This window comes from Nelusetta ayraudi, unplaced genomic scaffold (assembly GCF_046127955.1).
Source record: "Nelusetta ayraudi isolate G7.1 ecotype Tasmania unplaced genomic scaffold, CSIRO-AGI_Nayr_v1 ptg000238l, whole genome shotgun sequence".
In the NCBI taxonomy this organism is placed as follows: Eukaryota; Metazoa; Chordata; class Actinopteri; order Tetraodontiformes; family Monacanthidae; genus Nelusetta; species Nelusetta ayraudi.
The window spans coordinates 40171-61697 of record NW_027466287.1 but is presented as its reverse complement, the minus strand read 5'-3'; the positions used below and the strand labels follow the sequence as shown (position 1 = coordinate 61697).

General features: G+C 51.2%; 1 protein-coding gene across 7 annotated transcripts in view; it reads left to right on the top strand.

The window, feature by feature from the left end:
• The window catches only part of cdc42bpab (CDC42 binding protein kinase alpha (DMPK-like) b), a 53299-nt gene that overhangs the window by 31417 nt on the left and 355 nt on the right, over window positions 1-21527 (top strand). The window contains exons 6-42 of one of the 7 annotated variants that reach the window (XM_076016856.1): window positions 2183-2276; window positions 2838-3038; window positions 3163-3301; window positions 3421-3530; window positions 3624-3703; window positions 4334-4503; window positions 4611-4733; window positions 4833-4966; window positions 5137-5258; window positions 5339-5459; window positions 5678-5788; window positions 5873-6120; window positions 7674-7779; window positions 9134-9258; window positions 10023-10128; window positions 10339-10487; window positions 10676-10767; window positions 11053-11129; window positions 12548-12586; window positions 13024-13143; window positions 13899-13982; window positions 14087-14192; window positions 14354-14490; window positions 14612-14751; window positions 15064-15145; window positions 15421-15640; window positions 16141-16203; window positions 16331-16584; window positions 16683-16807; window positions 17053-17267; window positions 17368-17465; window positions 17556-17640; window positions 17984-18107; window positions 18288-18405; window positions 18637-18739; window positions 19075-19232; window positions 20299-20373. In XM_076016856.1, the coding sequence (XP_075872971.1) occupies window positions 2183-2276; window positions 2838-3038; window positions 3163-3301; window positions 3421-3530; window positions 3624-3703; window positions 4334-4503; window positions 4611-4733; window positions 4833-4966; window positions 5137-5258; window positions 5339-5459; window positions 5678-5788; window positions 5873-6120; window positions 7674-7779; window positions 9134-9258; window positions 10023-10128; window positions 10339-10487; window positions 10676-10767; window positions 11053-11129; window positions 12548-12586; window positions 13024-13143; window positions 13899-13982; window positions 14087-14192; window positions 14354-14490; window positions 14612-14751; window positions 15064-15145; window positions 15421-15640; window positions 16141-16203; window positions 16331-16584; window positions 16683-16807; window positions 17053-17267; window positions 17368-17465; window positions 17556-17640; window positions 17984-18107; window positions 18288-18405; window positions 18637-18739; window positions 19075-19232; window positions 20299-20373 (4654 nt within the window). Of the gene's footprint in view, window positions 1-2182; window positions 2277-2837; window positions 3039-3162; window positions 3302-3420; window positions 3531-3623; window positions 3704-4333; window positions 4504-4610; window positions 4734-4832; window positions 4967-5136; window positions 5259-5338; window positions 5460-5677; window positions 5789-5872; window positions 6121-7673; window positions 7780-9133; window positions 9259-10022; window positions 10129-10338; window positions 10488-10675; window positions 10768-11052; window positions 11130-12547; window positions 12587-13023; window positions 13144-13898; window positions 13983-14086; window positions 14193-14353; window positions 14491-14611; window positions 14752-15063; window positions 15146-15420; window positions 15641-16140; window positions 16204-16330; window positions 16585-16682; window positions 16808-17052; window positions 17268-17367; window positions 17466-17555; window positions 17641-17983; window positions 18108-18287; window positions 18406-18621; window positions 18740-19074; window positions 19233-20298; window positions 20374-21527 lie in introns of all 7 variants that reach the window. The other 6 variants (XM_076016855.1, XM_076016857.1, XM_076016858.1 and 3 more) reach the window with 6 other exon arrangements.

The window sequence follows — 21527 nt, the reverse complement described above, 5'->3', positions numbered from 1 at the left end:
ATAAAAGGTCAAGGGAAAAGAGGTAAATATGGCAGAGATCAATATTAACGATGCAACCAAAACCCTCAAGTCGGCCTCGCTGATCTGCACCTGCAGACGCTGGAACCGTCCTGAGATGGAAGCCAGGCTGCTCTCAGATACGTTCGCTTCTGAAAGAGAGCCTAGCGGTTGGGCGTCTATGTACGAGCCACATGTGTGCACACACACACACACACACACCCGCTGCTTTAATCCCTGGTTTTATGGGGGACCAGAAAGAAAGAAGAGCTCAGCCCAGGACAGACGGAACTATTAGTGCTGCTGGAAAATGACGGCGCTCTTTGAAGAGATGTGTAGCCGTGGACGGAGGGACCGAGGGATGGAGGGACGGAGGGACGGAGGGACGCCGGGACGCCTCAACGGCGTCTTCAAAGCCTGTTTATGTCTGCTTTGAAAAAAATGACAGAGGGAAGAGGGAACGTCTCCCAGACTTGGCCTGCGGTCAAGAATCCGTGGAAAATTCATAGTGGGATGTGAGAATTCCATCCACAATTAGCTCCTACTTCCTCAAGTTGTCTGGAGTGGGGGAGGAGTTGGGGGTGGGGGGGGGTGTGAAGGGGACAGCAAATGTTGAGGAAGCCGCTGCTGAAGCTCTAAAAAAGAAGACGCTGGGATTCTCGTCGGCAGCTTTTGTTAGCCGCAGCCCGCCGCTCTGTCAAGGGCTAAAAATATGCAGCGCAAGTGACGCAAGCGGGACATATTGTTGTCCGTGCACATAGGAGGTCAAAGGTCAGCTGCCTTATCTCCTGTCTGCCGGCTGTTAGCAGCGAGCAGCGAGCTAGCACCGTGATCTGGGTTCATGCTGTGTGTGTGTGTGTGTGTGTGTGTGTGTGTGTGTGTGTGTGTGTGTGTGTGTGTGTGTGTGTGTGTGTGTGTGTGTGTGTGTGTGTGTGTGTGTGTGTGTGTGTGTTTGCACTCATACTTCTGATTTAATGGTTTTTCGTTCATTTTCACGACTATTGACATTGTTGATTGTCACTCAGGGCATCAAAACTATGAATGGACACATATGGCGTATGTATTAAACCAAAAAGTGTGAAATAACTCAACAAGTTCTATATTTTAGATGATCTAGAATGGCCACCCTTCATATAAAATCTATACATATAACATAACATATTTAGGTATTGAACATTTTTTTTTCTTTTGCCACATGAATCCACACATCTTGGTCTTCTATTTGATGCCTTCAGTGTCTCTACAGTGTAAACAGTCAAGATATTGACTGCTAGTGTTAGTGTAGTAGCTCTCTGTTGCTCGTTTGTCACGTTGGGGAGTTTATTTCTCTGCATTCTTTCCCGTGTGTGTGTGTGTGTCTGTGTGTGTGTGTGTGTCTATAGATTGGGACAAAAGGGCTGGGGGGCTCCCAGCAGTGTGGAATCTGCGCTGTAGGCAGACGAGGACGGAGGCTATATTTAGCCGTCACGGTGCTGGGATGCTGTGACATCAACATTTTTTTTTGCTCGTTCCAGTGCAGCGCCGGCGACTGCCGGGTTTTATTCATCATGGTCTCGTAATGAGAATATAATTTCTCCAAAAGCACAGGACGAGTCCTCCAGCAGGAGCAGAACATCCATTAACCCTCGACAAGGGTTTCCTGATAGCATTAGCCGCTGCAGTCCAGTCGACGTGGTTGGATATTTACCATCGTTAATGACTTCATGTTGGGAAGTTCCCACATCACGCTTTTTGCTCGCCTTAAGTAACAGAGACCCTGCTGTTTTGCATTCGATACAGCTGCACCCAATCATGTCGATTTGCATGGCGCCGCTAGCAGCAGCTGCTCTTTCCCTCCACAGCTCCTCTGGTGCCACAACAGTTGTGCGGCGTTGTGTTTTTCAGCCGCTGCAGCGCTCGGCTAATCCCTCGCAATCAAACGGAGCTGCAGACGCTGTTTGTGTGCATTATCGCCGTAACACCAGCCGCGGTCACCGGCAGAGAGCACATGCAGGTCAAAAGGGATTCTGCAGAGTCAACATGTGCCTGTCTAAAAGAAAGCCACTCCACCCTCCCTCCCGCTGCATCCTCCGCAACACACAAGCGCGCTTACGTCCTGTTTTCTTTACTTGTTTTTATTATTTCGTTTGAAGAAAATAAATAAAGCGAAAGACGTCTGACGCTGTCCTGGTCTTTCTTCTTTCAGGGACATCAAGCCGGACAACATCCTGCTGGACGTGAACGGCCACATCCGCCTGGCCGACTTCGGCTCCTGCCTCAAGCTGATGGAGGACGGCACTGTGAGTTCCTGCCGAGTTCCTTCCTGCAAACAACCACTGGGCTGCGAGTCGACCCTGGTGGTTTAGCGGCTTGGCTGCACCGCCGCTTCACCGTTAGGTGTCATATTTATTGAAAAAAAGAAGGAAACATTGCGGTCAGAATGGGCTTGGGCTCCAGCAGCAGCAGCTGTCTTCCCTCCACCACCTCCACCTCCACCGTGGAGCTCTTCCTTCACAGTCGCTCCTCATCATTCAGAGCTGTGACAGAACTAAACCTCTCCATCTCATGGCTCCACTTCCCAGTTTGTGGCTCGGGGATCAAACTTTCATTCCCCAAATTCCCTCGAAATGCAGACAAACAGTATTTTGCAGCGGAGGAGGAAGAGGGTTGGGGGGGGGGGTGCAGTGTGGTGGGGCAGGACTTTCATTAGTCATCAGTCCTGATCTGCTGCATCATTTGTGGTTTCCAGCATCACCACCAGCGTGACGCAGGCTGGATTTCACCTCCATCAGCTCTTTTTTTCCCTTCTTTTTTCTTTCTCTGAAATTCTGTCTGTTGTTGTTGCTGTGTCCGTCGGCCAGGTCCAGTCCTCGGTGGCCGTGGGCACTCCGGACTACATCTCCCCGGAGATCCTCCAGGCCATGGAGGACGGGAAGGGCAAGTACGGGCCAGAGTGCGACTGGTGGTCTCTGGGCGTCTGCATGTACGAGATGCTGTACGGCGAGACGCCGTTCTATGCCGAGTCCTTGGTGGAGACCTACGGGAAGATCATGAACCACAAGGTGAACTGATTTTTTTAATTTAGTTTTTATGTTTTTTTTATTTTTTTTTATGATGCATCTGTTTGTGAGACTTCTTGTTTTTTTTTAAATTCACACACCGAAACCCTCCTCCGTTGTCGTGCAGGAGCGCTTCCAGTTCCCACAGCAGATCACCGACGTGTCGGAAGACGGCAAGGATCTGATCCGTCGCCTCATCTGCAGCCGGGAGCACCGGCTGGGACAGAACGGCATCGAGGACTTCAAGCACCACCCGTTTTTCACCGGTACGGTCGGCTCAGTATCGCGTTGTAGTCTCAAACTATCAGTATTTTTGCAGTTGTCCTTGATTTTGATGAAAGCAATCAATCAATATTGGCCCTCCTTCTCCTCGCCGGCTCTTCAGGCATCGACTGGGAGAACATCCTGACCTGCGAGGCCCCCTACATCCCGGAGGTCAGCAGCCCCACGGACACGTCCAACTTTGACGTGGACGACGACTGCTTGAAGAACTCGGTGAGCAAGAACACACACACACACACACACACTCTGCATGACCTTCACCTGCTGGATGCTGAGTGCTCTTTTTTTCCCTCCCGTCCTCTCCAGGAGACCATGCCTCCCCCCTCCCACACTGCCTTCTCCGGCCACCACCTGCCCTTCGTGGGCTTCACCTACACCAGTAAATGGTACGAGCCGCTGCCGCCGCTGCTGGATGCAGGATGTTTGTTGTGTTGTGGGTTGTTTATTTTTCGTGGGAGAGGCAGGCGTGAACTTGTGATGATGGCTGGTCCTAAATGGAGCGGATCTCCCCACCTCCCCCCTGGGGGGGTTCTTATCTGCCCCCCTGGCTCCCCCAGAGGCTTCCCTCCCTAATGCGGCGACGTTCATGCCTGGCTGCTGGTTTTCACACTGAAGTCGAGCCATGAGAACGCAGCAACACCCTCCTCTTATCTCTTCAGGCTTCACTGATAACAACCTTCTCCTTCGCTCCCTAACTTTCTTCTTCTTCTGCTGCTTTTTTCTCCTACTTCCTCTCCTCCTCCTCCTCCTCCTCCTCCCTCCATGACTCAACATCCCACCATCTTTCATCTCCTTTCACTTCACTTTTTCCTGTTTCCTCCTACCGTATTTTATCATCTCCTCTGATCCTCTAATGCCAAATAAAACACCCTCCCTGTGATTTTTTTTTTTACAACTTTTTTTTTACACATTCCCAATTGTTAACCCCTGCAAAAAAATATTTTTTTTCTTTTTTTTTTCTTTTTCACTCGCCCTCCCTCTCTCACCTCCCTCTCTCACCTCCCTCCGCCCTGCAGCACCCTCTCCGACCGCGGGTGCCTCCGACAGCTGGCGGCCGAGACGGGTCAGGACCAACTGGACCTGGACGTCCAGCGCAGCCTGGAGGACAGCCTGGCCACCGAGGCCTACGAGAGGCGGATTCGCCGGCTGGAGCAGGAGAAGCTGGAGCTCAGCCGCAAGCTCCAAGGTGAGAGCTTTATCTAAGGCATCCGCGCAACCAGAACCAGAACCGGAAGTGCGTTCAGGGTGCAGGAGAGCAGAGTTGATACCTGGAACCCTTCTGATCCCCTGCAGAGTCGACCCAGACGGTGCAGGCCCTGCAGCACCAGACGGGGGAGGGGGCGCTCAGCGCCAACAAAGAAGTGGAGATCCGGACCCTGAGGAGCGAGATCGACGGACTCAAGAAGCAGATTGCAGGTCAGGATGCAGCGAGCTGCAGAGACCCGGCAAAATCCAAATGCGAGGATGGGCAGGTACCTGTAAATCTCCCATCTTCTGTCCGTGTTTGTGTGTCAGACTCGGGAGAGATAGAGAAGCAGTTGGAGGACGTGTCGCTGGCCCGCAGAGACCTGGAGGACTCATCCAGACACATCAAGACCCTGGAGAGGCAAATGAAGAGTATCACGCAGGAGCGGGACGAGCTGCACAGGGTACAATCTGTTCTGTTGCTGGAAGGAGTCGGCAAAAAGCGTTGTTGACTCAAAGTGTCGGCCAGCATCGACACTGAGAGCGGACGGGAAGTGCAGCGGGGGAGCGGCTTTGCACAACCTCCAGTCGAAACTCATTTGTTTTTGCTTTTTTTCTTGGTGTTTGTGGTCAGGACGTCCTGGAGGCCACAGAGAAGCTGAGGTCTCAGTCCAAGGAGCTGAAGGAGGCCCACAGCCAAAGGAAACTGGCCATGCAGGAGTTCTCCGAGCTCAACGAGAGGCTGACCGAGCTCAGGTGAGACTCCATCCCTCCCCCCTTCCACCGGGCCGCCTCGCTCCGTCCTCCAATCACAGTGTCCCGTCTCCCCAACGCAGGTCGACGAAGCAGCGCCTGGGCCGCCAGCTCCGCGACAAGGAGGAGGAGATCGAGAGCCAGACTCAGAAGGTGGAGGCACTGCGCCTCGAGGTGCGGAAGGCAGAGAGGTCCAAGAAGGAGGTAGAGTAGTCTCCCAGTGGTTGGTAGCTCACCCTGCCATCTCCGCCCACCTCCCTGTCTCCGCCCACCTCCCTGTCTCCACCCACCTCCTCACCTTTCTCCAAGAAACACGTTTTAGTGCTGCAGATTAGAAGCATTGTGGCTGTTGAATTAGGGAAACGAGGCTCATCATCCTCGCCTTGCATCCCCTCACCTCTGTTGAATTTTCCCGCCGGCAGATGGAGGCGCAGGCGGAGGAGCAGGCGGCCGAGACTCAGAAGGAGCGGAAGCTGCGCGAGCGCAACGAGCAGTACAGCCGTCAGCTGGAGGAGGAGATGGAGGGGCTGAAGGTGAGTCGGCAAAAAGCAGCCCCGACACTCCCAAGCATCAACTGTCTTGTTGGCTCTCCTTTCACAAACCCTCTCGGCTCTCAGATGAAGCAGGTGGGCCCGTCCGGCGGGCCGGCCTCGGCCGACCAGACGCAGGAGGTGGGCCGCCTGCGCGGCGACCTGGAGAAGAAGACGCTGATGTACGAGGAGGAGCTGGGCCGGCGGGAGACGCAGCACAGCACCGATCTCAAGGCCCTGCGCAAGGAGCTGCGAGACGCCGAGGGCCAACACCTGGCGCTGCAGAAGGAGATCCTGGTTCTGAAGGACAAGCTGGACAAGACCCGGCGGGAGAGGTGAGCACGCGTAGCACCGCACCTGACACTGAATGGTGTGAAGCGCATAAGCCGTAATTCTCGTAGAAACTCGTCCCGCGAGATTGACGTTGTCCCGTCGGCATGACTCTTAATCAGGAAGTTGTCACGAGAACCTGGAAAAGCTGATGGCCTTGGAAGCTCCTGTAGTTCAACTGACCTTAATGAAAATCAGCGGTTTTGCCACCTGTGTAACACAAACGGAGGCGGCAGTGATGTCATTTCTCTTCTTTTTCCTTCTTCTTTTTCAGTGATGACTGCACGAGGTATCTTGATAGTTTTAATCCAGCTCCAGTTAGAAGTAGATCCAGACTGTGTCTTGTGTAGCGCAGCACCAGTCAGCGGCGTTGATGGTTTTTGTCAGTCAAACTCGGTAGTGTTTGTCTTTCCTTCTTGTTTAAAACTCAGCCGTGCAGTCTGTCTTTATCGTGGTTATTCAACATCATATCTCACTATATTATTATTATCACAAATCATCCAATTAAAATGTCCCAACTTGGACTTTCCTCTGCAGTGCCTCCCCAGACCCCCTCAGTCCCACTGCTTTGATAGAATTCTTGTAAAATCTTGTTTTCTGAGGCAGAGGCCATAAAGCTGTTTTCGTAGCCCGCCGTTCGACCTTCCACCGCCTTTTATTCCCTCTTAGATTGTCGTTCTTTTGCAAACACGGCGCTGTATCAGATTCTGGCTGCATTAATGTGTTTTTAACTGGAATGCTCCGTGCCTGGGATTTTAAAAAGCCAGCGAGAGCCAGCGATCAGGAAGTAGGAGGTGGGAGGACGGATGGCGCAGAGGTGGAATGTTGCTCAGATTCGTTTTGGTTTTATTTTATTTTTTTGTGCTCACGTTATGCAAAATTCACAGCGGCGACTTGTACTCTAAAAATAACCAGCGTCTGTCCTGCCGGTGAACTCCGCAGACCTGAGGGACGCTCAGCACCACTCTTTCACAAAGTTGGTGCTGAAACACACAGTTGTAGAGATGATTGAGAAGCTGCTCCCAGATCAGTGACCACACCCCCAGCCAGGTGTTGGCTCCGCCCCCAAAGACCAGTTTGTTTTCATCTTCTTCCGTTTACAAGTTTATTCACATATAAAGAGAAAACATTTTGGTATTTTCTTCAAGCTCGTTCCAAACCTGTGGTCCTCTGCATGCGACGCGTCGACTAATGCGTCACTTTAACCACAAAGCTACTGTTTTTTTAGCAGGAGGTTGTAAACATAGGGCAACATATTCTGTTTATTTTGGGTTGTGGCATTTTTTTTTTTTGGCTTATTAATAGTGGGAGGTGGCGCCACTTGAGTCTAGAAAGAACGATAAAGATCTTTTAAAAAAAAAACAAAAAAAAAAAACAAGACTTTTAAATTGTTCCAAGTTAAAATCTCTGCATTAAGCCCCTCCCTTCCCTTTTTCCACCAAAGACAGTTGAAACAAGAAGGCCTGCCGTGAAGCCTGACACAGGAGTTCATCCAAATGTGTACATTGACCCTCGTCGTCTCGTTGATGTCATTTCATGTTTTTCTCTGTCCGTCCAGCCAAAGCGAGCGGGAAGAGTTTGAGGCCGAGTACAAAGAGAAGTACGAGAGGGAGCGAGTGCTGCTGACGGAGGAGAACAAGAAGCTCTCCAGCGAACTGGATAAGGTAAAATATTTGCCCAGATATACAGAGTAGAATAAGACACACACACACACACACACACACACACACACACACACACACACACACACACACACAGCTCCCCCTGACCCCAGGTAACCCCGCTCTGCGGGCCCGAACCCTGTCATCACATTCCTCTCCTCCGCCCTCTCGCTCGCCCACTCTCTCCCTCCCTCTCTTTTTCGCCAAAGATATCACAGTAAAATATCCCCCCCGTTCAACAAAAAAAAAAACAAAAACACACACACCCCGTAGCTTCCTACGCAGCCAGACGGAACGACTCTCTGGATGTGGCGCACTGTTGACTTTGGAACTCGCCGCTCCAGGAAGTTGAGAAAGTGCTAAACGACGTCCGTCCGACCAGCGGGGAGCTTCCCTCCCTGGCCAACAGGGGGCAGACAAGTGGAGGGCGTAGGGTTTTTTTCTCTCTACGATCTGCCTCTGATAAAACAGGGAAATTCGACGCGAAACGGAAAGAATAGAAATCCCGAGCACCGATTGCATCTTCGTTGTTTTTTTTTTTTATGATATTCATTAGTTTCCCATTCTTTAAACTAATGTTTTTAAAGTACGGAAGAGGATTAGGGCCAAACAAGACATGTTGAATTTGTGTCAACTTTATTCAACTTTTTTTACGTCGACTTTTTTCCCGAAATTTCAACTTAAAACTTGAAATAAAATCTCCTTGTAATATTTTTTTCTCTTCTTGTGGCTCTAATCCTCTTTCGTATTAAAGATTTATCGGCACAGATTGAATCGTGCTCGATCTTTTTCGGTCTTTATGCTCAAATGCAGTTTTGCTTCTGAATGTTGCACTGCTGATGAGTGAGCAGTCCTGGTGCAGGAGGTGTAACAGTGAGAAAAACAGTCAGTGTGTATTAAAGGGATAAAAGGCTTTTTTTTTTTATTCTGCTTAACTTGGAAAAAGGGTCCCAGGTGCAATAATAACTGCAGCTGAAGTGAGTTCTGTGACTCGGCTCTCTGGACGAATGAACTTCAATCAGAGTTTCTGCTCGCAGGCGTTTTTATTCCGAAATTAAGTCACGAGAAAAAAGTAATTAACACACCAAGAAAGATTTGGCCACTTAGTACAGCAACTTGTGTTCCATCGCTCGGCTGTTTAAGATGCTGACGTGCGGACGTGTTGAAGTGAACGGCTCCGGGTTCACACTTGTGGGTCAGCAGCACATTAACTCATGACTCACTTTAAATATTGAATCAGACGCTGCTTTTAGAAGCAGAGGAACCTCCCTCGTTAGACCTGATAAATAGATTTTGTGATGATGATGATGTTGATGATGATGATGATGATGGTTTGTTCCCCCTCTTTCCTCCACAGCTGACGGGGATGTTTGAGACAGTGAGCGACTCCAACCGACAGCTGGAGGACGACATGAGGGAGCTGGCCGACAAGAAGGAGAGCGTGGCCCACTGGGAGGCGCAGATCACAGAGATCATCCAGTGGTGAGACACACACACACACACACACACACACACACACACACACGCACACACACAAGTGCACACACCCACCCGGCTCAGATGTCCTCCCTTCCTGCTGAGTCGTGTGCTTCCCCCCTGAGTTGATGCTGCGGCACCAGCTGACAGACGGCTTCATCCAGCCTCTCCTTCCTCTTGACCTGCACCCCCGTCCCGTCCCGTCCCGTCCCGTCCTGTCCCGTCCTGTGGTGTCTCCCAGCCACTTCCTGCGTGGCGGCGGCGGCGTTCCTGGCGTGCCCGGCCCCTCCCGCTTCCTCTCAGGTGGCCCCCCCCGATAGCAGCTGACACCTCGCCAGCTGCTCAGCCTCCCTCCGTTGGACGGCGACTGCAGCCCCTGCATTCCTCGCGTGCCACACACACACACACACACACACACACACACACACACACACACACACACACACACACACAGCGATGCACACATTCCAAACATGCACATACAAATGTGGAACCTGGAATGTGTCTCTGTGACCGTTGACGGTGGTTGTCTGCCCCCTGGTGGAGATGCTGTGCTGCTGCGGCAGTAAAATACAGGGAAAAGTAAAGTGCAGCTGGAAATCAGTCTCTTTAAAGTAGAGAAAACTGTGTTTTGCACAAGTTAAGCGTGAGTGTAGTTCTCCCCCCCCCGTCTTTCTCTCTTCCGTGGATTTTTTTTTGCGTTCCATCACAATAATGTGCACTGTGTGTGTGTGTGTGTGTGTGTGTGTGTGTGTGTGTGTGTTCCGCAGGGTGAGTGATGAGAAGGATGCCCGGGGCTACTTGCAGGCTCTGGCCACCAAGATGACGGAGGAGCTGGAGGGACTGAGGAACACCAGCCTGGGAGCAAGAGCCACGGTACGCACACACGCACACACACACACACGTGTCATCAAGTACAGGGTGTCCCAAAAAACATTCAATATTCTTGGCCTGCGAAATGATGTGAGATTTTTTTGGGACACCCTGAACCGTGGCTGTTGCACATCAGCGCTGCCCCGCAGCCTCCTGGCTGTACGTGGGCCCAGTCGTTGCTCAGCGGCCGCTCTTGTCGCCCCCCTGCTGCAGGACATGCCCTGGAAGATGCGGCGCTTTGCCAAGCTGGACATGTCGGCCCGTCTGGAGCTGCAGTCGGCCCTGGACGTGGAGATCAGAGCCAAGCAGGGCATCCAGGACGAGCTCAACAAAGTCAAGGCCAGCAACATCGCCACCGAATGGTATAAAAACACACCTGGCTCCTGTGTATTAGGGATGTAACGGAGAATCTCGCGCTTCCATGATATTCTAGTTATTCATGTCATTTGCTGTATTTTCCTCCCTCGCTGGGTTCTGAATCGGTGCGGCATTTGCGAGGACATGCAGACGTTTTTTGGCTAACGCTTGTTTTTTTTTTTGATATTTTCAGTAAACTGCAGGAAGTGGAGGTCAAGAACCAGGAGTTCCTGGCTGAGATCGACAGGCTGAAGAAGGAGACGGAGGAGCTGCGCCTTCGACGAGGTCCAGAAAGAAAAAAACAAAGAGAAAAAAAGAAATCGTGGCTGTGTTTTTGTAAAGGGTTTATCGTCGCCCATAAGAGGGAAAAGTGCAGTGAGGACGACTAATCGGCTGCGTGTTTGAGAAACCAATTGGAGAGTGGTGGCGCGCAGTGGGACGTATTATTACCACAGAGTCACAGGACCTTCTGGGAGCAGGTCCTGTGACTGGTTTTGCTCCAGCCGCCCTTTGATGTGTTAATTTCACGTACTTAAGCGCGCTTTGTGTTATTTGGTTCTGTGTCTGTAGGTGTCAAGCACCAGGATTCCCAGAATTCCTTCCTGGCTTTCCTCAACGCTCCCACCTCGGCGCTGGACCAGTTCGATGTGAGTGTTCAAGGAGCAGAACTCCCGCCTCCAAACATGATGACCATGTGTATTTTCTCTGTTGCTGTTCAAAGCCTTGACAGCGGTGTTGGTGATCAATGTGCAGCAGGTTCAATGATCTTTTTCCTGCATATTTGTCTGTTTTGACACTTTTGACATGACTCTTCATTTTGGTTGTGTTGTTATTATTTTCCTCTTGCTTCATTCACTGGTACATCAGGACTCTTATTCCTCATCCTCATCCTCTTTAATTGAGTTTTGGGAGGACGTAAGTGTCTGCTAGTCAGCCAGTGGACTTAATGTGTGTGTGTGTGTGTGTGTATGTGTGGGGTTGTGTCTGTCCCAGTAGCTGTTTGTTGTAGGAACAGGTGCAATTTGTCTGTGTTGTTCTTTTAATTTTCTAGCATAGACCAGCAGCTGTGAGTGTGTCTGTGCTTCCTAGAAAAGAAGCTGAGCTGCTGATAAAACATCAGTTCTGAGCTTTCTAAAAAATAAAGTCTGAGCTGTGTTTTTTTTTTATTTTTAGTTGTACACATAAAACTAGTTCTCTGTTTACTTCCTGCTAGGCCTGAAGCTCTTGGACTTGTTTCTCATTAGCAATAATACAATAACACAACAATAACTTCCTTCTTCAGTAGAACTTGGCAGGTTTTAGTCTTTTGCTCCATCAGCTGCTTCCTTTTCCCCCTCCAGCTGCCTCTTCTCCAGCGCCACCTGTCTGTTTCTCACAGTTTTAACCCACATCTCCTTCATTCATTAGCCCCGCCTCCAAACTCCCCTCATTAGCCCCGCCTGCCTGCCACAGGTGGACTTACAGTGATGTCGAGCAGTGATTCCCAACCACCAAATGTCCTGTTTCCTGCTAAAATTCATGTAGCAAATAATAAAATAACTGACGACACAAAAAAAAAAAAGTTTAGACAACAAACACCTATTTTACTTCATCCAATTGTTAAAGTTCATCTTCATGTACACTTATTGGATGGACTCCTCACTTAGAAATTTTTTTCTGAAAAAAATGCCAATAAATATGCATCAACTATAGAGAAATAGATCATGTTTTGGCCGAAGTTGTCGGTTTCTTATTTAAAATTCTAAATCAACAAATGATGAATTAAAAGAAATTGAAATAGCTTTTTTTTTTTTTTTACACTTAAATAAACTAATACTAATTTTGATATATTCTATACTAGAGTCATATAGTCCCAATGTCGGTGCACATTCCCCTGCCCGTGATAAAAGCACCGTCTGGTGCAGCTGCGGTTGGGAAGCGCTGGTTAGAGCCGAACCCAGACTAACGCTGCCCCCCGTCCCCCCCGTCCCCCCGTCCCTCCGACTGTGTTGAATTGTCTCTGAGTGAAGCTCCTGTCTGACCTCATCTCTGTCTCTGCCGCTCTCTGCCTCTCCCGCCACCGCAGCGCTCGCCCTCCGTCGGCCCGCCTGGCAAAGGCAGACGTGTAAGAACCATCACTGGCACCCTGAGCACGTCCCTGTCGTCCCTGTCTCTCCCCCTGTGTGTGTGCGCGTGTGTGTGTGCGTGCGTGTAGGTGTGTCAATGATGTGGGGGATGTTTGGTGTTGATCAGCGGTGGTTCTGTGTGTTTTTTGATTTGATTTCTCTTTAATTGTGGTGCAACTTGGTGAACGGCCCTGCATGCTGAATGTTCCACGTGGTGGTTGTGTGTGATTGGTTTCCATGTTAATGTGCAGCACTGGGTGTTTACAGTCCTTTGTGAATGTTGTGTTTTGTGGTGGTGTTTCCTCCTGCTGTCTCACAATCTCCTTCCTCCTCCTTTCTCCTCCTCCATCTTTCTATTTTACCCATCATCTTTTACTCACTTCCCACCCTTCCTCCCCTTTGGACCTCTCACCCCCCCCCCCCCCCGACCTACCAGGTGGACTCCATGGACAACTTCACCCCGTCCAACACGCCGTCCCGGGAGGACGACCCCAAGTCCCACCTCAAGAACCGCTCGCGCTCCCCCTCCATGGCCAGCGACATGGAGCCCATAGAGGTGAGGACCTCCCACCCACCTTGGTCTGTGGACAACAGATTTTTTTTTTTTGAAATCGCCCATTTTTGAAAACGCTTTAGTAAAAAAACCTGTTTACATGAAGCCGTATTAGAAAAAATTCCTGTTTACAGGGATACGCTGGAATCGACTGAAAACTACGGAAGAGGATTAGGGCCACAAGAAGAGAAGGAAATATATATAAAAATGCATCCATTTCGAGAATAAAGTTGAATCGTTTCCAGCGTATCTGTTTAAACGTGAATTGTTCTTTTGAATGCGGCTTCGTGTAAATGCGTTTTTTTTTTTTTCTACCTGAGGGCGTTTTGGAAAATGTGCGTTTTCAAAAAAATCTGTCCCCGTGTGAACGGCCCCTGAGATTAAGAATGGTCTTAATGGCCAGTTAAGCTGCGAACAGGAAGTCTCAGTTCCCTTACCAGGCACAGACAGACACACAGACAGGTCAGTGCCTGTACGTCCTAGCAGCAGGTAACTCGATTAGGACGAAATGCGTCAAGTGCAGCAAAATAAACAAACAAGGAGCATTGTGGCCTCGGGAGTGTGGACACATAGTGACCTCAGAATATTGAGTTAAAGCCCTGAAGGCCTGAATCCTGGTGTAGGAGCTGCAGGAAGTAGAAAACAGTGATGCTGCTGTTGCTCTACAACCAGCAGCAGCACCAGTCTGGGTCCTGTGCTGAGTCTGCCTGTTGATTGACTCGTGTGTGTGTGTGTGTGTGTGTGTGTGTGTCGTGCAGTTGATAGACCACCCGCCCCGCTCGGTCCAGACCCCCACCATGCGCTCCGGAGGCTACGGCAGCATCGGACGCTCCTCCCCCAAGGTTGCACTTTGTTTTTCTCCTCTTCTCTCGACAACTTGCAGACACAAACTCTTTGCTGTTGGTCGTCATTGATTGATTTGAACCCCCACCCACTCCCCCTGCAGTCCAAAGCACATCAGTTCGTGGTGAAGACCTTCAACACGCCCACCAAGTGCAACCGCTGCACCTCCCTCATGGTGGGGCTCATACGCCAGGGCTGCACCTGTGAAGGTGAGTCTGGAGGAGAAGGAGGAGAACCTGCTCCACTGAGATCCAGCAGATGGTCTCCTCCACTGTCCTCCATCCAGTCTCTGATTTTCATTCCATCTCCCCCTACTCTCTCTCTCTCTCTCTCTCTCTCTCTCTCTCTCTCTCTCTCTCTCCTCCTGCAGTGTGTAACTTCTCCTGCCATGTGACGTGTGCGGATAAGGCGCCGGCCGTGTGTCCCGTCCCACCGGAGCAGACCAAGGGTCCGCTGGGCATCGACCCTCAGAGGGGCATCGGTACCGTGTACGAGGGGACGGTCCGGGTGAGTGAGCACTCCTCCTCCTCCTCCTCCTCCTCCTCCTCCAGCTCCAAATTATTGTGAGCCTGTTCTTTGTCGTCATTTTCTCCTTCCACATGTTGTATGTTTTGGTGTCTTGGTGCAGGTGCCCAAACCCACCGGGGTGAAGAAGGGCTGGCAGAGGGCCATGGCGGTGGTGTGCGACTTCAAGCTCTTCCTCTACGAGCTGGGGGAAGGAAAAGTGTCGCAGCCCAGCGTGGTGGTCAGCCAGGTCATCGACATGAGGTAGGAGGAAGTCCCGCCCACTCACTTCCTGTGGATGTTTCAGCCAGAGGATTTTTAGAACCTCCTCTGCAGGAAGTGACTGAGAACTATGACATGTTGCGACATGTTGCGCTAAAACACAGCTTGGTGTTGACTCGGCTCCTCTGAGAGCACCTTGTGTTTGTATGTCTTTGCTTTTTAACTTTATGGCTCTGAGTGGCATTGGTAGTTCCCTCTGTCGTCTCTTAATGGAGCAAATGAAAAAAATGAAGTTGGAAGAGAATTAATTAAAATATTTGACTTCCACCCACTGATCTGACGTCTGTCCTGCAGGGATGAGGAGTTCTCCGTCAGTTCTGTCCTGGCCTCTGATGTCATCCACGCCAGCCGCAAAGACATCCCCTGCATATTCAGAGTGAGTCCTCGCCCGCACTGTGTGTGTGTGTGTGTGTGTGTGTGTGTGTGTGTGTGTGTGTGTGTGTGTGTGTGTGTGTGTGTGTGTGTGTGTGTGTGTGTGTGTGTGCACCAACCGAGACCAAGACATTATCAAGACTAGAGAGGATCGAGAGCGAGACCAAGACTTTATATATCAAAGAAAAATAACAACAGAGAAAACAGAGAAAAATGACCAGTATCTTCTTCTAAATCGAGCAACAACAACGTCTCTCGCCTCCTCCCCTCTCTTCTCAGGTGACGGCGTCGCAGCTCTCGCCCTCCAGCAGCCACAAGCCCTCCATCCTGATCCTGGCCGACAGCGACCAGGAGCGGACCAAGTGGGTGGGCCTCCTCAACGAGCTGCACCGCATCCTCAAGAAGAACAAGCTGAAGGAGCGCTTCGTCTACGTGCCCAAGGAGGCGTACGACAGCACGCTGCCGCTCATCAAGACCACGCAGTCGGCCGCCATCATAGGTGGGAGGGACGTTTGGCTGTCGTGCCGTGAAAGAAATAATAAGAAATTTAGCATTTTCATTTTTTCAGTCACGGAGCTTTATACAGGGGAAGCACTTTGCAAGCCAAAGTGCTGTACATTTATACTTGAAAGTACACACCTCGTGCAAATTGTTTTTTTTTTTTATCTTGATAACTTTCTACACTGCAGATAGATACTGAAGACATAAATTTTGCAGCAAAGAAAAACACATTCAATAACTGCCTTTTATGCAAGGTGGCTGTTTTGAAGAATTTCAATATAAAACATGTTTGGGTTATTTTACTCTTTTATTGTTTGCTCCGTGATCCCATGTGTGTTCATACGTAGTTTTGATGCCTTCAGTGACAAACTGCAATGTCAATGGTCATGAGAATGAAAGAAAAGACATTAACTTCAGAGGTTGTGTCCAAACTGTTGACTGCGAGTGTATTTCCTGGTTGTGATGTGGTCGTCTCACTGTCGCCTCTCCCTCCCTCAGATCACGAGCGTGTCGCCCTGGGCAACGAGGAGGGCCTCTTCGTCATCCACGTCACCAAAGACGGTACGAAAAGCACTTTTTTTTTTTTTTTTTTTTTTTTTTGGAGCGTCTTTTCAAAATTCCGATGACGAGTGACCTTGTTGTTCTCATCTCTACCCTCCTCCTCCTCCTGCTCCTCCTCGTCCCTCAGAGATCATCCGGATGGGCGACAACAAGAAGGTGCACCACATCGACCTGATGCTGCAGGAGCAGCTGCTGGCTGTCATCTCGGGCCGCAACCGCCACGTGCGCCTCTTCCCCACGCAGGCGCTGGACGGCCGCGAGACCGAATCCTACAAGCTGGCCGAGACCAAAGGCTGCCAGACCATCGTGTCGGGCCTGGTGCGCAACAGCTCGCTCACCTGCCTGTGCGTGGCCATGAAGAGGCAGATCATCTGCTACGAGGTTCGGCCCACCGCAGCTCCGCCCACTCCTGCAGACTGTCTAGTTTTTCGTCTTTTTATTCCTGACAACATCCCCCGATGTTTTGTTTCCTTTTCCAGATGAACAAGAGCAAAATGCGCCACCGCCGGCTGCGGGAGCTGCAGGCGCCGGGTCCCGTCCAGTGGATGGGGCTCCTCAGCGAGCGCCTCTACGTGGGCTATCAGTCCGGCTTCACCCGCTACAGGTGAGCCAGGACTGCAGGATGCACAGCTGAGGGGAGCCACACACTGGAAGCCAGACTGGCTGTTGTATAGTGCAGAAATCTGAATCTGCACACAGCTCCGTGACTCCATTGATTGATTGATTGATTGATTGATTGATTGATTGATTGAATAGGACAGATTGCATGAATGCAATAATTCACCAAATGTAAATATATATATGTATATATGTGTTACCAAACACGGATCTTTTCCCTCCGCCACGCAGCGTGCACGGCGACACGTCCCCGGTGAACCTGCTGCACCCTGAGGACCACACGCTGACCTTCATCCCGCAGCAGAGCCTGGACGCCCTGTGCGCTGTGGAGATCTCCAGCAAGGAGCTGCTGCTCTGCTTCAGCGCCATCGGCGTCTACGTGGACTCGCAGGGCCGGCGGTCGCGGCAGCAGGAGCTGATGTGGCCGGCCGTCCCCACCACCGCCTGTGAGCGAAAGATTTGAAGCGGATGAAATCGTGCAGGTGGAGGTGTCTTCTCTTCTTGCACTCCTGCTGAAATAAAAGAACCTGTCCTTCTCACCACCAGGCTACAACGCCCCCTACCTGTCGGTGTACAGCGAGAACGCCATCGACGTGTTTGACGTCAACAACATGGAGTGGATCCAGACCATCCCTCTGAAGAAGGTGAGTGAAGACCCAGCACTCCCCCCGGCTCCCCCTGCTGGTCACACCTGTCACCTTGACTTCCTGTCCGTCTCTCTCGGCTCTCCTCAGGTTCGACCGCTGAACCTCGACGGCTCTCTGAACCTGCTGGGCCAGGAGACGGTCCGACTCATCTACTTTAGGAACAAGATGGCTGGTGAGAGTTCACTACTAGTGCATCATGGGAATTGTCACTTTGAGACCAGATGCTCCAAGTCTGACACCATTATACGTTATATCTTTGTTGTTTTTAATACCTAAAGAGGAGATTTACCGTTTTTTTAAAGTTGAAAGTTTGTAAAAGTTGATTTCATCAGTCCCAGAGCCTCGTTTCATTATGGGTCAAACCTAGCAAAACAATTCATCATTAGCAGCAAAGGACAGTAGGGGACAAATAAACAAAGGATGAGCGTCGTGAAAGGTTTGACACAGCTGATCGAAGTTGAGATGCTTGAGAAGACTGTGCGTGTGTAAACCGTGTGTGTGTCCTCGTCCTGCAGAGGGCGACGAGCTGGTCGTCCCGGAGACGTCCGACAACAGCAGGAAGCAGATGGTGCGCAGCATGAACAACAAGCGGCGCTTCTCCTTCAGGGTCCCTGAGGAAGAGCGGCTGCAGCAGAGGAGGTTCGTCAGGGGCTCCAGGGCTTCACCCACTTCCTGCTCTGACGGCCAATCACGTCCTCCCCGACGCTCATCCTGTGTGTGTGTGTGTGTGTGTGTGTGTGTGTGTGTGTGTGTGTGTGTGTGTGTGTGTGTGTGTGTGTGTGTGTGTGTGTGTGTGTGTGTGTGTGTGTGTGATTCCAGAGAGATGCTGCGGGATCCTGAGATGAGGAACAAGTTGATCTCCAACCCCACCAACTTCAACCATGTGGCTCACATGGGACCAGGAGACGGCATCCAGATCCTGAAGGACCTGCCCATGGTACACACACACACACACACCCACACACACACACACACACACTGTTGTTGCATTAAGATGCATGATGATGTCACCAGTGAGCCAGTGTGTTGTGTTGTGAGCACCACCCTCACCTCCCCTCTTCTCTGCATGTGTGTGGGTGTGTTTGTTTGTTTGTTTGTTTGTTTGTTTGTTTGTGTGTGTGTATTTGCTCGCTCCGCTGCGTGTTTAAACCAGAACATCCGTGTTCAGGAGAGCCGCGCCGGCTTCAGCGGCTCCGTCAGCATCCCCTCCATCACCAAGAACAGGGCGGAGCCTGGACGCTCCATGAGCGCCAGCAGCGGCCTGGGAATACGTGAGTGTCGCCAGCCAATCACATTCCTTCACTATCTCTCTCTCTCTCTTTCTGTCTTTTTTTTTTTTTTTAAGAAAGCTGACCTCCTCCTCCTCTATCTCCTCTTCCATCACTTCCTCCTTCTCTTTTATCTCCCACACCTCCTCTATCTCCTCCTCATCCTCCTCCTCTTCCTCCTACTTCTTTCCCCTCCTTTTCTATCTCGTCTTCCTCTGCCACCCCCTTCTTCGCCATCTCCTCCCCCTCCTCCTCCTCCTCCATCACCCATTCCTTCTCTATCTCCTCCTCCTCCATCCCTCCTTCACTGTCTCCTCCTCCTCCTCCTCCCTCCGCAGGCTCCTCCTCCCAGAACGGCAGCGCTCTGCGTCGCGAGCTGTCAGGAGGGAGCTACGGCTCCAAGCGGCAGACCATGACCTCCCCCTCTGAGAGCTCCCTGTCCTCCGGCGGAGGGATGGACTGTGGCGACGCTCCGCTCTCGCAGTTCGACAGAGAGGTCAGTGAACGCACCGCTCCGCCGCCGCCGCCGCTTCCTTCCAAACGTCTTTGTGTAGCCGCCGTAGAGACGTCGACAGCCAATCACAGCGAGGCTAGTTCTGACCCCGCCCATCTCGCCCACCCACCACACACACACACCCAGGCCTTAGGGCGAGAGCCAATCACCTCCTCCCACCTTCTCGGTTGTAGCTCCCAGGCCTCAGGGCCCCCCCCCCCGCTCTGAGGCGCCCCCTGTAGGTCAAAAAAAAAAAGCTTCTCCTGAATGTAGCCGTTGTTGGGATCAGACCACAGAGACCCAGAAGTTTTCCCTCATCCGCCTAGCCCCGCCCTCCTCCGCCCCCCTCCCTACACTCTGTCCTCCTCCCTCCTCCCCCCAGTGTCCTCCTCCATCCTCAAGGCCTTTTTAAAACCCTTGTGGCTACATTTTGACCCATGGATGCATTATAAGAACTGGATACTGGACTGGCAATATGACGGCACGCCCAGTGGCCAGTCGAGGTACTGCAGAAAAGAAATCCTATGGGCCAAAAAGCATTTTTCCCATAGATCACAATACAAAAATAAAGGGCTTTAAAACAGCTGACAGGACGACTGTGACCTGAAATGCAGTTCTGGTCTTTTAGCCATTTAAAAAAAAATGATAAAGACCAGAAAATCAGCAGGAAAGATTTTATTCCCAGCGTGACGTCGCCACGTCGTCGTACGTGCTGCTGCGTCTCAGCTCGTTCTGATTGGCTGCGTCCTGACGTGTCTGGAAGTGACGTTCTCCAGAATCATGTGAGTGACAGAGGCATGATGGGAAGTGACACTGCTGAGCATGCTCTATGGGCCCATTAATGCAGAAGTCAAAAACTTTGTTGGCGTCTGCGCTGGGTGAGCAACTGCATTGAAATGAATGGAAGCCGTCCTGGACTCTGGGGGGCTGGTTTTGCCCCATTCTACCCCCACCCTGACCCTTCGCCCTGACCTCCGCCTGGCCCCGCCCATCCCGCCGCCCATCCCACCCCCTCCCACCCGGCATGTTGTCTGTGGCCCGGGCGCTGAGTCTGAACTCTCCTCTGCAGTGGCAGGCGGTCTCACCGTCGGAGAAGACCCCCGATCTGAAAAGGGCTTTAAGGACCCTGCTTAGTAAGATGAAGGTAATGTCAACAACCAGCTGCCAGCGGCTGCACCACCCAAACACACACACCGGCGTGCACACACACACACACACACACACACACACACACACACACACACACACACACACAAAGCTGAGGAATCTCCACCACCTCGCACATCTCACCCGGAGCATTCGCTGCACCGTCAGCCGCCCCTCCGCCCCCCCCTCCGCCCCGCCCACCTTCACCTCCACCTGCTGCCCCCCCCCCGCCACCACCACCATCATCATCATGATCGTCTACTGGTTCGGCCAATCACAGAGCATGTCTGTGATTCTGCTTCCACACCACCTGGCCAGACATAATAAAAAAATCCAATAATAATAATAATGTAGAGCATCATTATTATTTTTTTTATTATTGCCACGTGTGTGTGTGTGTGTGTGTGTGTGTGTGTGTGTGTGTGTGTGTGTGTGTGTGTGTGTGTGTGTGTGTGTGCAGCGTTGATGGAGAAGCTGCTGCTGCTGCTGCATGGTTTGAATGCAGTCACAAAGAGACACAGTGTGGGGCTGGCAGCGCACAAGTGGCATGGATTTACTGCTATAAGTGTGTGTGTGTGTGTGTGTGTGTGTGTGTGTGTGTGTTTGTGTGTGTGTGTGTGTGTGTGTGTGTGTGTGTTTTTCATCTTGTTAGAATGCCAGGTTTTTACATCGTGTTTTTTTGTTTTTTGGAGCGGATGCACTACAGCAGTGTTGTCACTAGATGGCACTGTGGGGTCAACATATCTTAACTTGGTGGCGCTGTGGAGAAACCCCAGAATGAAAAGGAGGAGTCGCCCCCTCCTCCACCTGCTCCTGCCTTCCCATTTCTGCCTCAACTCTTTTTTTTTTTGTTGCATTGCATTGTCATAATTTCTCTTCCATTGCTCTGCTATCAGTTGTCAAAATGTAAAAGTCAGCCAGTTTGACAGGGAGGTGGGAAGCAGCTGGTGTTGAGCAGAGTGGCAGCACCGGACCACAGTCTCTCCTGGAGCTGCAGGTTCACACTGTCCACCAGGCCTCCTGCTTGCATGTCTGTCTGTCTGTCTGTCTGTCTGTCTGTCTGTCTGTCTGTCTGTCTGGTTGGTTTTGCTGTTTTCCTTTCAGCCGAAATGAGAACTGTTCATCCGCTCATGATGTCATCATGTGGAAGGT